This window comes from Carassius gibelio, chromosome B13, assembly GCF_023724105.1.
Source record: "Carassius gibelio isolate Cgi1373 ecotype wild population from Czech Republic chromosome B13, carGib1.2-hapl.c, whole genome shotgun sequence".
Lineage (NCBI taxonomy): Eukaryota > Metazoa > Chordata > Actinopteri > Cypriniformes > Cyprinidae > Carassius > Carassius gibelio.
Genome location: NC_068408.1, coordinates 26,441,863 through 26,456,164, shown reverse-complemented (window position 1 = coordinate 26,456,164; position 14,302 = coordinate 26,441,863). Strand labels below are relative to the sequence as shown.

Sequence of the window (14,302 nt, the reverse complement as noted above, 5' to 3'; positions counted from 1 at the left end):
GTTAACATGGGTTCCACTGATGTTATATATATATATATATATATATATACACACACACACACACACACACACACACACATATTTTTTATAGCAAATACTCTTCTTTACAGTGATGCATGTTTTAATATCACAATTAAATAAATGAAATGTGAGTACTCAATGACAGGGTTTAAAAAAAAACAAAAAAACAAAAAAACAATTCCAGCATGATGAAAAAGACCCTTAGAGCAAAAGCAAACTTGGCCAGGAAGCACACCCACCTAAAGTATCAAATAAATGTCCAAAAGTAATATTACAGTGTTGCTAGTTGAACATGAAGCTGCAGCTGGTACAGTTTTTTATATTGCAGGGCAAGGTTATTACAGTTCTTAGTTTTTGCTTTATTTTATATTTTGACTATAAATATTGACCCATTCATCACAACCAGTGAACATACAAACTTACAAGTGTAACATTGACAAACTATTGAATGGTAAGATCCTCAGAGGAAAAGTTCCATAACAACAGAAGAATGGAAAGACAGTGTCAGTGAAGGTGGTTGTGAATTTATGTATATGTGTGTTAGTGACAGTATCAGAGAACGACACCGTTCCACTGTCATAGTCCAGATAAACTCTAACACGCTCCAGTCTTTGTTCAACAGTAAAACCAGCTGCTTCAAAGAGCCCATGCTGCACACTCCAGACACCAGTCCTAAAGAAACCAAATCCCTTTCTTTGGTTTGATGCATTAGTTATTCCAAGACACCAGTATGGACACTCATTAACCTCAATGTCCCAGCAGTGTGCTCCTGAGTTAAAACCTTCTGAACCCAGAACACATGGATAGATGTCAAATCTCTCTGTATTATCAGGAAGTGGTTGACAGTTCCAGCTGCCTCTCACACTAGTCAGATCAGCAGAAAGGATGTGCCATGGATGAGCAGTGTTTGGATCCAGAATCACAGGGGCTGATGAAAGAAAACAATCAGCAAGAAAATTACCTTTAAATATTGATAAATAATAAACTGTACATATATTAATTATAATTATTCTATCACTAAAGATTTGCGTGTATAAATACATGTAAACGTCATAGTGAGGACCTCAAATGTGTCTATTAGTCTTTAAAGTAATCTCAAAACTGTTGTCATATTTAATAAAATGTATTAAAATACATTTATAATAAATAGGGCTGGTAATTTAACATGTTAATTAGATATATTAATTATGGCGAAAATAATGTTTTAAAATTGTTAACACATTTAACGCACTTGCCCCGCCCCAGACATATGTGGATCATCTGCCATTTTATACAGTCGATTGATTACTAATATGAGGCAGGGCAACAACTTACTGTGTGATGGAGCCTAGAGAATATCCCTAAAATTCAAGATATGGGGCAAAATGCCCCGTTTGAAATTTTGTCTCATATTTACATCACATAGTTAACAAATATCACACGAGGTGTAGGCTTAGTGCAATATCACACGAGTGCAAATGTGATACTCATCTTATACAAAAGTTCATTAAGAATTTAATATTGTGTTATTTCAGACACAATGTTGTCTGTTTTGCTCAATTTTGCCAACCAATATATAAAGACAAATCAGAACTGTTCATCCCCAATTTTCCCAATTTTAATCGCTTACATGCACTTATAATAAATCTTATCATGCCAAAAACAATGCTAGGTCCCACTTTATATTAGGTGGCCTTAACTACTATGTACTTACATAAAAAATAAGTACAATGTACTTATTGTGTTCTTATTGTATTGTTAAACACTTTTGCTGCTATTGAGGTGGGATAGGGGTAAGGTTAGGGAGAGGGTTGGAGGTATGGGTAAGTTTAAGGGTGGGTTAAGGTGTAAAGTATGGGTCCACAGTTTCAATTGGTCACTCTCCACATCACAATGGATGACTGACAAATTGAGATACCCCCTTCGATAGACCAATCTACTTTGAGTGTAAATTAAAGGAACCAATGCACATTGGGATGCAATTATTGCATCCAGCTGCAGACGATCACAGAGTGAGTATAAGGCAGCAGCATGTGCAATGCATACCAGCTTTTTGCTTTGGAGCAGAGTGACAACATCATTGTCATGCTAAAGTACAATGTAGGTAGCAGCTGACTGTTGAGGTAAATCACACCCTGATCAGGTGGGTAGCTGCTGCCTTCACCCATCTGCTGGCAACAGCACCCCAGCAGCGCCATGGAGCTGGGCTGTCCCACCAGTCCTGGCCCCCGTCAAACCTGGTGGTGAGTGGAAGAGTGAGAGGCCCCGGAATGGGCAACACAGAGAGGGAGGAAGCTGCTCTTTGGGGGATGGTGAAGCCTCCTCCGGATGAAGGCCGGGTGGAGAAACTGGAAAATCTCAACATGAGAGCAGTTTTCTCTATCTCTGGATCCCAGGAGGGCATGGAGAGTCATGGACAGCCCAACAACAGACCTCACTTATCCTCCTCCTTTGCCATCCGGCAGTAGCTAGTGGTCTGAGAGCGTCAACAATGGCCCTACTCATGCACCCTCTGCCAACCTGTGGAAGGAGGTAAGCACTGCACACTCAGACCCTACTTCAGGCAGATCACAAGCCACCCAAGTTGGGTCCCTGCCTTCCACCTCACTGCCCCACTGCAATTCAGTTTGCCTGATGTCCGCCCAAATTCAGTGGTGTCCACTTCATGACAGTTAAGGTGGCTGATTGCTCCTGTCTTGTGTGCAGAAATCTCAGTCATACTGGCAAAAGATGCAATAGAGCCATTCCCACTCCAGCCTATATAAGGAAAGGGTTTTAGAGCGCTTACTTCATTGTAACAAGGAACGGCATTCCTTGAGAGGGCTGTCCCTGTATCCCCGTGTCTTCACTAAAGTCACAGAAGTGGCTATTGTTCCCTTCCCTGCCCATTCAAGGGCAGGAAAGCGGTACCACTGAAACTGTTTCAGAGGATCCTGGGGCATATGGCAGCTGCAGTAGCACTTACACCACTAGGGCTATTGCATATGAGTCAGCTTCAACACTGGCTTCATGGCTGAGTCCCGAGGTAGGCATGGAAGCATTCACTCACCAGGTCCAAGTTACACCGGCCTGTCACCAAACCTTCACCCCGTGGTTAGATCTTACGTTCCTCCAGGCAGGAGTGCCCCTGGAACAGGTCTCAAAGGATGCCGTGGTTTACAAATACAAAATGCCTTCACCACTGGCTGAGGGGCCACAACAATGGGCATGTAATATCGGGGGTATGGACGGTCCTCCATTTGCACTGGCATATCAGTTGCCTAGAGTTCTTAGCGGTACGCCTTGCCTTGGACCATCTCAAAGGGCACTGTGGGGGAAAGCACGTGCTAGTCCGAATGGATAACACAGCGACCGTTGCATACATCAACCAATAAGGTGGTCTTCGCTTCTGTTGCATGTCGCAACTTGCCCACAACCGCCTCTTTTGGAGTCGAAAGGTTCTGAGTTCACTTAATTCCATTCACATTCCGGGCCTGCTCAACCATACAGCCCATAAGCTGTCTTGTGCTATGCTCCGGGGAGAGTGGCGACTCCATCAGGGGCGTGCTTTTCTTTTTGCAGTAAGAGCTGGAACGAAGGTTGTCTCCCTGAGGGCCCATCTGAGCATTTGCACTCAGTCGAGCTAAAGTTTCTTTCATTGAAATATCTGCTCCTGCTTGCACTGGTGTCTATTAAGAAGGTATGGGACCTGCACAAATTTTCAGTCGATGATTCATGCCTAGAGTTTGGGCCGGCTGACTCCCAGGTAATCCTGAGGCCACAGCCCAGTTTTGTGCCCAAGGTTCCCACTACTTCCTTCAGGGATCAGGTGGTGAACCTGCAAGTTTTACCCGGACGAGGCAGACCCAGCCCTAGCTTTGCTCAGTCCTGTCCGAGACCTGAGATGCAAAGCCTTAAGATCTCAGACCTCTTAGATCTCTTTGTCTGTTGCAGAGGTTGGCAGAAGGGGAAGCCTCTAAGCAGAGGATTCCCCACTGGATTGTGGATTCCATCACCCTGGCTAATCAGGCACAGGGTGTGTCCTGCCCATTCAGGTTGTGAGCTCACTCAGCTAGAGGTATTGCATCCTCCTGGGTGGTGAAAGATATTTTTAGACTTCGTGTGGAGCTGGTATCCTCCTGTGTTCTAATCTCAAATGGGTAGTGGCACTGAGAGACCCTGGTTAGTGTCAGCTTGCTAAAACTACTCCAGAGTGTCCGTACTGTAGACCCTGTTGAGCTCCTCCATCCTCTCTGCAGCCAGATGTGGTGGAGCATTCAGAACCAGGCCTTCACTCACTGAATACTTGAGAACCGATGATGAAGGATGAATTCCATATGTGAAACCTAAGTGGATCCCATTTGTGTAAAGTCCACTGTATAGCCTCAGAGCTCGTGTTTCCGCGGCAGACTTCTGCCATTCCCAAGAGGGTTACAATCACCAAAAATCTCAAATTTTCCATATACACCTAAACGGACATATATACACCTAAACGGACATATACACCTAGGCCCCAGCCTACACCAAAAAGGGGCACAGGTGGCTCGCACGGGGCACTGGAAGGGACAGCATCCATGGCACATTGGTAGGAATCCCAATTCATCGGTCATCCGACGTGACATCAAGAGTGACTGACTGAAAGGGAATGTCTCAGTTACGTATGGTAACCCTTGTTCACTGAAGGAGGAAACGGAGATGTCATGTCCCCTGCTGTACCACCAATGAGCGGCCGGGTCACTGGTTCAGCTCCTCATCGAAAACCTGGTATGCATTGCACCTGCTGCCTTCTTACACTCACACTGTGATCAGCTGCAGATGGATGCAATAATTGCATGCCAATATGCATTGGCTCGTTTAGTTTACACTCTAATCTGAGAAAGTTTATTTCCTGGAAAATAAATTATATTTTATTCAATTTAAATGTATGAATTTGGTAAAAGCTTTTAATCAAATCGACATACATGTATTACATTGAAGGTTTACATTTGATCGGTTCCTGCATTCTCTGGGACTTGAACCCATGACCCTGGTCCTGCTACTGCTATGCTCTACTGTTAAAATCTGTCAATATTCCTAAATCCGTCATTTTTATGGTAAGTTTAAAGATAAAATTTTTAAGATATTTGCAGTAAAATATCCAAAAACCACTAGGCTAATGTTATATATTTTGTCCAGCTGATTACTAACAAAATCTCTAATGTATTCAACAACTTGTAAATCATGAGAAAATTTTAATTCTAAACAGTGACACGAGGCAGTGCAGTCGCCTGTCAATGACGTTAGTTACACTTTGTTACCGCCTTTACTGACATAGAAACCACATGACAACAGTGTCGTGGACAAATGCGAAAGTAGTGTCTAGCATCCAGTAAACCACTAGCTTGCTTCAAGCAGTTCCTTATTTACTTCTTCTTGCATTTTTTATGGTTGATTGTGTTACTTATTTATGGAACATAGTTACTGTTTACCATCTGCCGCTGGTTCTGTCGACAAGGACAGCTCCTGTAAATGTAAGCGTACGTGCCAACCAAACGACCAAAGAATTTGGGACAAGAGGAGAGAAAGAGCGTGGATCAATTTTGGTGTTGCATTTTCTAGATGGAGAGAGCTTTGCAACAAATTTCAACTAGAAATCGATGCCGATCTCGCTGGTGTTTTACTCGACAGGTGAGTTGTTTTGATCAGTATCTTTACAGAAAACGTATGCTATTATAACGATCAACAAGATTAGTATAATGGGGCATACAAGCCAAATGCGGGCATTGCATCTACAGACCTGTGAGAGGACGCGTTTGATCCATAGTCTGATTGCGTCTTTGCATTGACTTTGTGTGTAATCTACTCACGCAAATCGTTGAACTTGCGTTTGCTATGTATGGCCAATTATTGTGTTTAAATGTACACAAGTGTATATATTTGTTGAAAAAGTGGTAATCCATGATTTATCTTTCCGTCTGATTGATGGCCGTCATCGGTTGTGTAGAAGACAACAAATCCCATCATTCCACGCTCCTTCTTAGCGTCATCAAACCACGCGATTGTTATTGTTTTGGTAGTGCGCCCTCTAGTGGCAGGTCCTACATCCTGTACCTTTAACAGCTAGATTTTCTGCATACTCACTGTTTTGAACAATGCCCTGCATCTTCTTCCAGACTCTAAACAGCAGGTTGCCCAAGTAACATGGCACATTAATTAAAGCTCCAGAAGGCGTCTGTGGATCTGGCTGTAATGAGATTTGGACTCTGGAAGAACACTCAGGATCAGAAATGCAGTGGGTTTAAGTCAGAATTAGTGAGACCAGAGACACCAGCAGATCACTCACCTTTCCATTGAGACTGGAAAATCCTGCAGAACAAACACACCATCGATTATCAAGAGCTTGATCAATCATCCATCAATCCATCAATCATCTATCAATTAATAATCTGAAATCAGACCTTTAGAAAGCAGACATCACTGGCTTTCATCATCTCTTCCATGTCTTTGATTGTGTGTGAAAGAGCAGAGATGTGTATGTTCATCTCTTCTAGCTTCTTCTTTATTATCTGCTTCTTCTGCTCTTCTTCCTCTCTCAGTGCAGTGATTGTAGCTTCTTCTTCATCTCTGATAAACTGATGAAGCTTCTCAAACTGCTGTTTAATCTGATGCTCTGTGTGCTTAGCTTGAGACTGAAATCAAATCACATTCACTTCAGTTATCTTTGCATGGAGAATTTTCCTTTTTTAAACTTCAATCTAAAACCCTACAGTGAAAAGTGTTGCAATTAAATGCTTAAATTAGTTTTGTGCATCCTTTTAAATAAAAAAATCTATGAATTAACCTCAGAAATTTTATTGTTGATGACTTTAATTACACAATAAAATGTCCTGAAACGTCACAATATTAAATACATAATTTTACTTGAATGATTTGAATGATCATTGGCATAGTAAGTGTTGTGAATCTCTATAACAAAACATTAGCGATGATTCATTAAAAACAATAACTTTATAGCTTTGTCATATGCAGTTAAATAAACTCTAAGCTCAAATTTACTGTTTAAACATTGGAGTAATCATGGGCATAGAATACTCGAGGGACTTGATTCAATGACATCAAGGCTGTAATGTGATTGGTTATTAAGGCACACATGATGTGAGTTAGCCATTACACTTACTCCAATAATAAGTAATACAGTCCATCTTGTCTCCCTATAGTAAGACAATCTCTAGCAGGCCTATTTGAACTACGTGTAAATAGTGATGGATGCTATTTACATTTAAGTGAAGAGCCTTGCACGGGCCTAAAATTTAGGCCCTAGTCTGACCCTGGCCCGAAATGCATGTGAAACAATAACGAATGATTGTAAAATGACTCGTAGAAAATGCTCTTGAGCGCTAAGATCAATTGTTACCGGGAAACCCGGCCTTGGTCTTTTTCCCCCTTCACCCAAAACAGCTTATATTTATGATTCAGCTATTAAAATATTTCAGTTTTGTATATAATGGCACATTTGTTATATTTAATTTTGTTTCATTCAATTGTTTGCTACTTGCCTAAAATAAAATCTAGACATACTACAACAGTTCAAGCATATAACATTGTTTAAACATTAAAACTGTGCTATAATAAATGTGTACTATATACTATATAATTATCTGCACCTCAGTTATATAGTAGCTACATTATAAAACAGTATGCAATCTTATTTTGAGTGTAAATTATCATTTTATTTCAAATTAATAAATCAATGCCACCTTTTATGCCCTCCCTACACCAACCCTAACCCTACCTGATACTTTATTTTCGACTTTTTGATTATTTCCTCCATTTTTATTGAATTTCCGATGTCATAGGAGTTTTGAAAAGAGAGAAAAAAAAGTTTGGCAAAAGGCAAGTTTGAACCCTGGTCGATCGCATTAAAAAGCACACGCAGTATTGACTTTATGGAGTACTTGAACTAATTTACTTCTAAGATCGATACTATTAGATTTGGGGAAGTCGTGGCCTTATGGTTAGAGAGTCGGACTCCCAATCAAAGGGTTGTGAGTTTGAGTCTCAGGCTGGCAGGAATTGTAGGTGGGGGGAGTGCATGTACAGTGCTCTCTTCACCTTCAATACCACGACTTAGGTGCCTTTGAGCAAGGTACCGAACCCCCAACTGCTCCCCGGGCGCAGCAGCATAATTGGCTGCCCACTGCTCCGGGTGTGTGTTCACAGTGTGTGTGTGTGTGTGTTCACTGCTCTGTGTGTGTGCACTTTGGATGGGTTAAATGCAGAGCACAAATTCTGTTCTGAGTCTCCATACTTGGATGAATATCACTTTCACTTCACTTCACTTAAAATTGTAACCGTGCAGCCATCAGCTACAGTATCGCAACAGATCTCCTGAGGAACAGTTCTACTAATTTTCTACCATAGAGGAGGAAGAATTGTATAAACTTGTTAAATCATCTAAACCAACAACATGTACTGTATGTTAGAACCTATTCCATCTAAGCTCCTAAAAAAAGGTGCTTCCAGAAGTCATGGATCCTCTTCTGACTACTATTAATTCCTCATTGTCATTAGGATATGTCCCCAATACCTTCAAACTGGCTGATATTAAGCCTCTCATCAAAAAAAACACTACTTGACCCTAAAGAACTAGTTAATTATAGACCGATCTTGAATCTCCCTTCTCTGTCCAAGATACTATAAAAGGCAGTATCCTCACAATTATATTCCTTCTTAGAGAAAAATGGTATCTGTGAGGATTTCCAGTCAGGATTTAGACAGTATCATAGTACTGAAACTGCTCTCCTTAGAGTTACAAATGACCTGCTCTTATCATCTGATCGTGGTTGTATCTCTCTATTAGTGCTATTGGATCTTAGTACTGCGTTCGACACTATTGACCACAACTTTCTTTTGCATAAACCAGAAAACTTTGTCGGCATTAATGGAAGTGCATTAGCATGGTTCAAATCTTACTTATATGACTGCCATCAATTTGTAGCAGAGAATGAAGAGGTATCAAATCGATTACAAGTGCAGTATGGAGTAACTCAAGGCTCAGTACTAGGGCCGTTACTCTTCATGCTTTACATGTTACCCTTGAGAGATATCATCAGGAAACATGGTGTTAGCTTTCACTGTTATGCTGATGATACTCAGCTCTATATTTCTTTGCAGCCTTGCAATTTGAAAATATAGCAATTTGAAAAACTAAGGGAATGCATAGACTATATAAAAAAACTGGATGACAAGTAATTTCTTACTGCTGAATTTGGAAAAAAACAGAGGTGTTAATTATAGGACCTAAAAACTCTGCATGTAACAAACTAGAGCGCTGTCTAAGACTTGATGGCTGCTCTGTCAATTCTTTGTTATCGGTTAGAAACCTAGGTGCGCTATTTGATTGCAATATTTCCTTAGAAAGTCACATTTCTAGCATTTGTAAAACTGCATTTTTCCATCTCAAAAATATATCTAAATTACGGCCTATGCTATCAATGTCAAATGCAGAAATGTTTATACATGTGTTTATGACCTCAAGGTTAGATTATTGTAATGCTTTATTGGGTGGTTGTTCTGCATGCTTAGTAAACAAACTACAGCTAGTCCAAAATGCAGCAGCAAGAGTTCTTACTAGAACCAGGAAGTATGACCATATTAGCCCAGTCCTGTCAACACTGCACTGGCTCCCTATCAAACATTGTATAGATTTTAAAATCTTGCTTATTACTTATAAAGCCCTGAATGGTTTATCACCTCAGTATTTGAACAACCTCTTGTAACATTATAGTCCTCTACCTCCACTGTGTTCTAAAAACTGAGGCAATTTGATAATACCTAGAATATCAAAATCAACTCTAGGCGGCAGATCCTTTTCCTATTTAGCGCCTAAACTCTGGAATAACACTTTGATCTTCTGAGATGGACAATACACACAAAGTGTATTAACAAAACAGACATCTGTTTGCACATCTCACTAAAAAAGAAAATGTGGGAAACCTCTCTCTCACTTATGCAAGAGTTCCTTCTCATCTCATACCAGTGATATTTACAGTCATGTTTGGTATCATTTTAATTATCTCGGTGCGACAGGTCTCAACAAGAAGTAGACTAAAATATAATACAGGTCCTACCAGTTTAGAGATATTTTACTTACTGTAGAAGGTGTGCCATTTCCCAGTGTCTTTAATGCAAATTACCTTCTGTTCCAAAACTCAGCTTGATCAATGCAAATTCCAGTTGACCTATTGGTAAGCCCCACTCCCTTAGTTACTGTTGCTTACTCTTCCAAATAAACAGAGTTGCTTCTGTTTTAGAAAGACAGCTGTCAGTGTGAAAACCTTGTCCTAAGATGTTTTTATACATTTAGGACACAAGTGGGACTTAAATATGCCATGGAGGGAAATATAAAATATTTAAAAAGAAATATGTAAAAATACCACAATGTGAAACGGGAGAAGTCTTATGTTACAGTCGTTATGATCGCAATGACAACATCTAGGATCAACACTGTACATTTACCATATTAGATTGAATTCAATTACATTTAATCAGTTTAATAAGGAGGAGCCCCGAAATATAGACCTTTGTTTAGGGAAAAGCAGTCTGGATATCCGGTTTGCGAACGAATCATTCGATGTAACCGGATCTTTTTGAAACAGTTCACCAAATCGAACTGAATCGTTTTAAACAGTTCACGTCTCCAATACGCATTAATCCACAAATGACTTAAGCTGTTAACTTTTTTTATGTGGCTGACACTCCCTCTGAGTTCAAACAAACCAATATCCCAGAGTAATTAATATACTCAAACAGTACACTGACTGAACTGCTGTGAAGAGAGAACTGAAGATGAACACCGAGCCGAGCCAGATAATGACTTGATAATGACTTGTTCATGAGTCAAGAACCGTTTCTGTCAGACGCGTCCGATTCATGAACCGAGGAGCTGATGATACTGCGCATGTGTGATTCAGCGTGAAGCAGGCCGACACACAGAGCGTCTGAACCGAACTGATTCTTTTGGTGATTGATTCTGAACTGATTCTGTGCTAATGTTATGAGCCCAGGTAAACTGAAGGCTTGCAATCATCGCCAACGACGCTATTATGTCGAGCGCAAAAGAACCGGTGAACCGTTTTCTTCAACCGGTTTATTGAATCGAACTGTCCTAAAGAACTACTGGTGATCTGAAAACCGATGCAACCGGTTCTTGACTCGTGAACGAGTAATTATCTGGCTCGGCTCAGTGTTCATCTCTCTCTTCACAGCAGTTCAGTCAGTGTACTGTTTGAGTATATGAATTACTCTTATCTCCCTATTCAGTGTGTATTTGGCCTGTTTGTACAAGTCTTTGTCCCCACTCCTGTAGTTGTCCTCTTTGGCCTGGCGAAGCTGTTTGAGCTTTGCACTGAACCAAGTTTGGTTGTTGTTAAAAGTTAAATAAGTCCTGGTGGGAACACACATGTCCTCAAAGAATCTGATGTAGGATGTCACGGTGTCAGTAAGCTCATCCAGATCAGTAGCTGCAGCCTCAAAAACACTCCAATCAGTAAGTTCAAAGCAGGCTTGTGAATCTTGCTCTGCTTCAGCAGTCCATCTCTTTACAGTTTTTACTATAGACTTAGCAGATTTGAGTTTCTGCCTTTAGGCTGGTAGAAGATGAACCAAGCGGTAATCAGAGAGTCCCAGCGATGCTCTGGTGAAAATGCATACTTTAAAACAGTGTAGCAGTGGTCCAGTATATTGCTGTCTCTGGTAGGGCATGTGATGTTCTGTCTATATTTAGGCAGTTCACGGGTGAGATTAGCTTTATAAAAATAACAGAGAACAATAATGAAAGAGTCCAGATAACGTTGTTCTGTGTGTGTGATCTGATCGGCCAACAGTTCTAGTGCGACACTCAAACGTGCGTCAGGAGGAATGTACACACTCACCAGAATAAATGATAAAAACTCCCATGGTGAGTAAAAAAGCTTGCAGTTAACGTAGAAAGCTTCCAAATTTGGGCAGCAAATCTATTAACTACACATACAAACCCGACTCTTTATTTTTTTAATACAACTGAATTTGCATTTAATGTAAATTTTAATTACAATATTGTTAGTTACTTATTTTACCACTTTCATTTCACAGAGAGTAAAGAACATTTTCATTCAGTCTAACAAGAGTTCAAGCACTCTCAAAAACTCCCATTAAAATAACTGAAGCACTTTACATTACGAAACGAATATCTTACATTCGTATGCACATCTGCATTTTTTGTTGTTTCTGATGAGAATAATTCAGTCAGTGAACAAGTGAACAAAACACCGCATTTCAGTGATGACTCTTCTGCAGATCTCTGATTGGCCATTGCATTCATAAGTGCAACAATCGTTTCTGATTGGTTATCATGATGCATTGTACGAATGCGTCTGTCTCTTGCTCAGCGCCAGCCAGCGAAAGAAGATTTTAATTTTGCAGCTGATGCTGTGCACTGAACGATCTAATCACACCGGTGTGTTTATATCAAATATATAAAAAATATTATTCTATTTTTTTTTTTTTTTTTTTTGTCGTTTGGAAGTTGCATTTAAAATCCACTTGGCTCACTTTGAATATAAATTTGAGTTCATAATAAAAAGGAGTCATATTAGAAAACTTAAATTTAAAATTTTTAATTAAACTTTGCACACTGAAAAGACAGAACATGTTGATTTCCCTGCTAGAGTGTTTCCATAATTACTTTGCATAGTACGAAAAATAGCCGCACTCTCTCTTATAATAAGACCCTGTGTGCACCCATGATGACAGTTTTTTTTTTTTTTTTTTGTATTACACTTATAAATGCTAGTATTTGGTTTTATTCTTATTATGTACATAAATGGACCTAGGTGAACATATTTAGACACGTGTGACAAGAAAAAAAAAAAAGTCTTTGGTCGCATTCACACTGCAGATTATGGTTGTCAAGTTCTGTATTTAAGTCCTTCATACAGTTACGTTCACACACAACAGAGTTATCTGGGAGTGACAACTGCATTCTATAGCCTGAACATTTTCATGTCTCACAACCGCTTTGTCAACTAAACCCTTGTTTTGTCAAAAAGTGATAAAACCTCACCCTCTTGGATATTACATTAGTCACTCTCACTCAATATGGGCTTGACGCCCATTGCACGTTCATACAGGCAGAATTTGAACCGTAACTGTAAGCTACTGAAAGCATGTGGGTCGATTTTGTACACAGCCTTAGAAATTATCATGTTTATCATGGCTGATGGATCACATCATGTGTAAATTTGAAATATTGAAATGAGATTGTGTGACACTCCATTTGGGAACCGCTAGTGTTCATCAGAACCGCTCACCTTGATTTGCTGAAGTGTCTTTACACACTCTTCTTTATCATTCTCTCTGTGTATAAGCTTCATTCGTAAGGACTTGAGTCCTGTATTGAGCTCATCCTAGAATTGAAGAAAGCGAAAATACAGTTACAGTTATATTGAATGTGAGAGACAGTGTGAACAAATATTGTTTGAATACATGTTATGGTTTGTTTGTTTTTTAATTAAGCATGAGAAATCTATCTGAAACAGGTTTGTTGGGTTTTGTACATACTGTATTTGTGGGGAACAGTGTATATCTCTCATATGACTGAAGAGTTGAGAGCCAGTTTAGAAACAAAGATTAAAGACACAAATAGACAACCAAACCTATGGTATTTTCTTACCTTATATGATGAGACCACTTCACCCATGGGTCTGACTGTGTGATTAATGTGTTTCTGGGAAGTAAAGCACACTACACACGCAGGCTCTTTGTCCTCCAGACAGAAGAGTTTAAGTTTCTCACCATGTAAGCTACAGTCCTCTTCAGTCCCTGATAAACATCTCTTAGTCTGATATCTTTCCTTCAGGATCGACTCACACAAGTTTTTTAGCACAAGGTTACACGGAGGGTCATCTCTTGAGGATCTTCTCCTGCAGACAGGACACTCCTGAGTTTTCTTTATTTTCCAGAACTGTTGAAGACACTCTTTACAGAAACTATGACTACATGATAAAATAACAGGAGCCTTGAAGGTTTCATAGCAAACAGGACAATAAAGTTCTTCTACAGATGAATCCATTTTCACCGTCTGAGTTCCAGCATCTAAACTTTACTTTCACTTTCGTTCTAACATAAATGTGAACTAACATAAACAGCAAAAAGGCTTGGCTTGACTACACTTGATTGGAACCAATCAAAAAAAACCAAAAAACAATCGGCTCACTCAGAACAGAATCGATATTTTAACATTTCTGTTCCTGTGTCCCACTGTATTATTACTGTTCTGAAACCGGTTTCGAGTAGAAGAATTGCC

The 14,302-nt window shown here is 39.8% G+C and overlaps 1 protein-coding gene across 1 annotated transcript; it reads right to left on the bottom strand.

The window, feature by feature from the left end:
• Positions 1-287: 287 nt before the first annotated feature.
• On the bottom strand, positions 288-14,068 carry LOC127970689 (E3 ubiquitin-protein ligase TRIM35-like). The gene is made up of 6 exons (XM_052573374.1): positions 13,670-14,068; positions 13,308-13,403; positions 6,417-6,647; positions 6,302-6,324; positions 6,100-6,221; positions 288-949 (listed from the first exon to the last, which is right to left on the bottom strand). The coding sequence occupies exons 1-6, from the start codon at positions 14,066-14,068 to the stop codon at positions 441-443; spliced, it is 1,380 nt and encodes a 459-aa protein (XP_052429334.1). The 3' UTR covers positions 288-440.
• Between the last annotated feature and the right edge of the window lie 234 nt (positions 14,069-14,302).

Coding starts and splice junctions, on each gene's coding strand:
- LOC127970689 (XM_052573374.1), bottom strand. CDS start 14,068: ATGGATTCATCTGTAGAAGAACTTTATTGTCCTGTTTGCTATGAAACC. Junction 13,404..13,669: donor AAGTGGTCTCATCATATAAG/GTAAGAAAATAC, acceptor CTTCAATTCTAG/GATGAGCTCAATACAGGACT. Junction 6,648..13,307: donor AGACACTTCAGCAAATCAAG/GTGAGCGGTTCT, acceptor ATTTGATTTCAG/TCTCAAGCTAAGCACACAGA.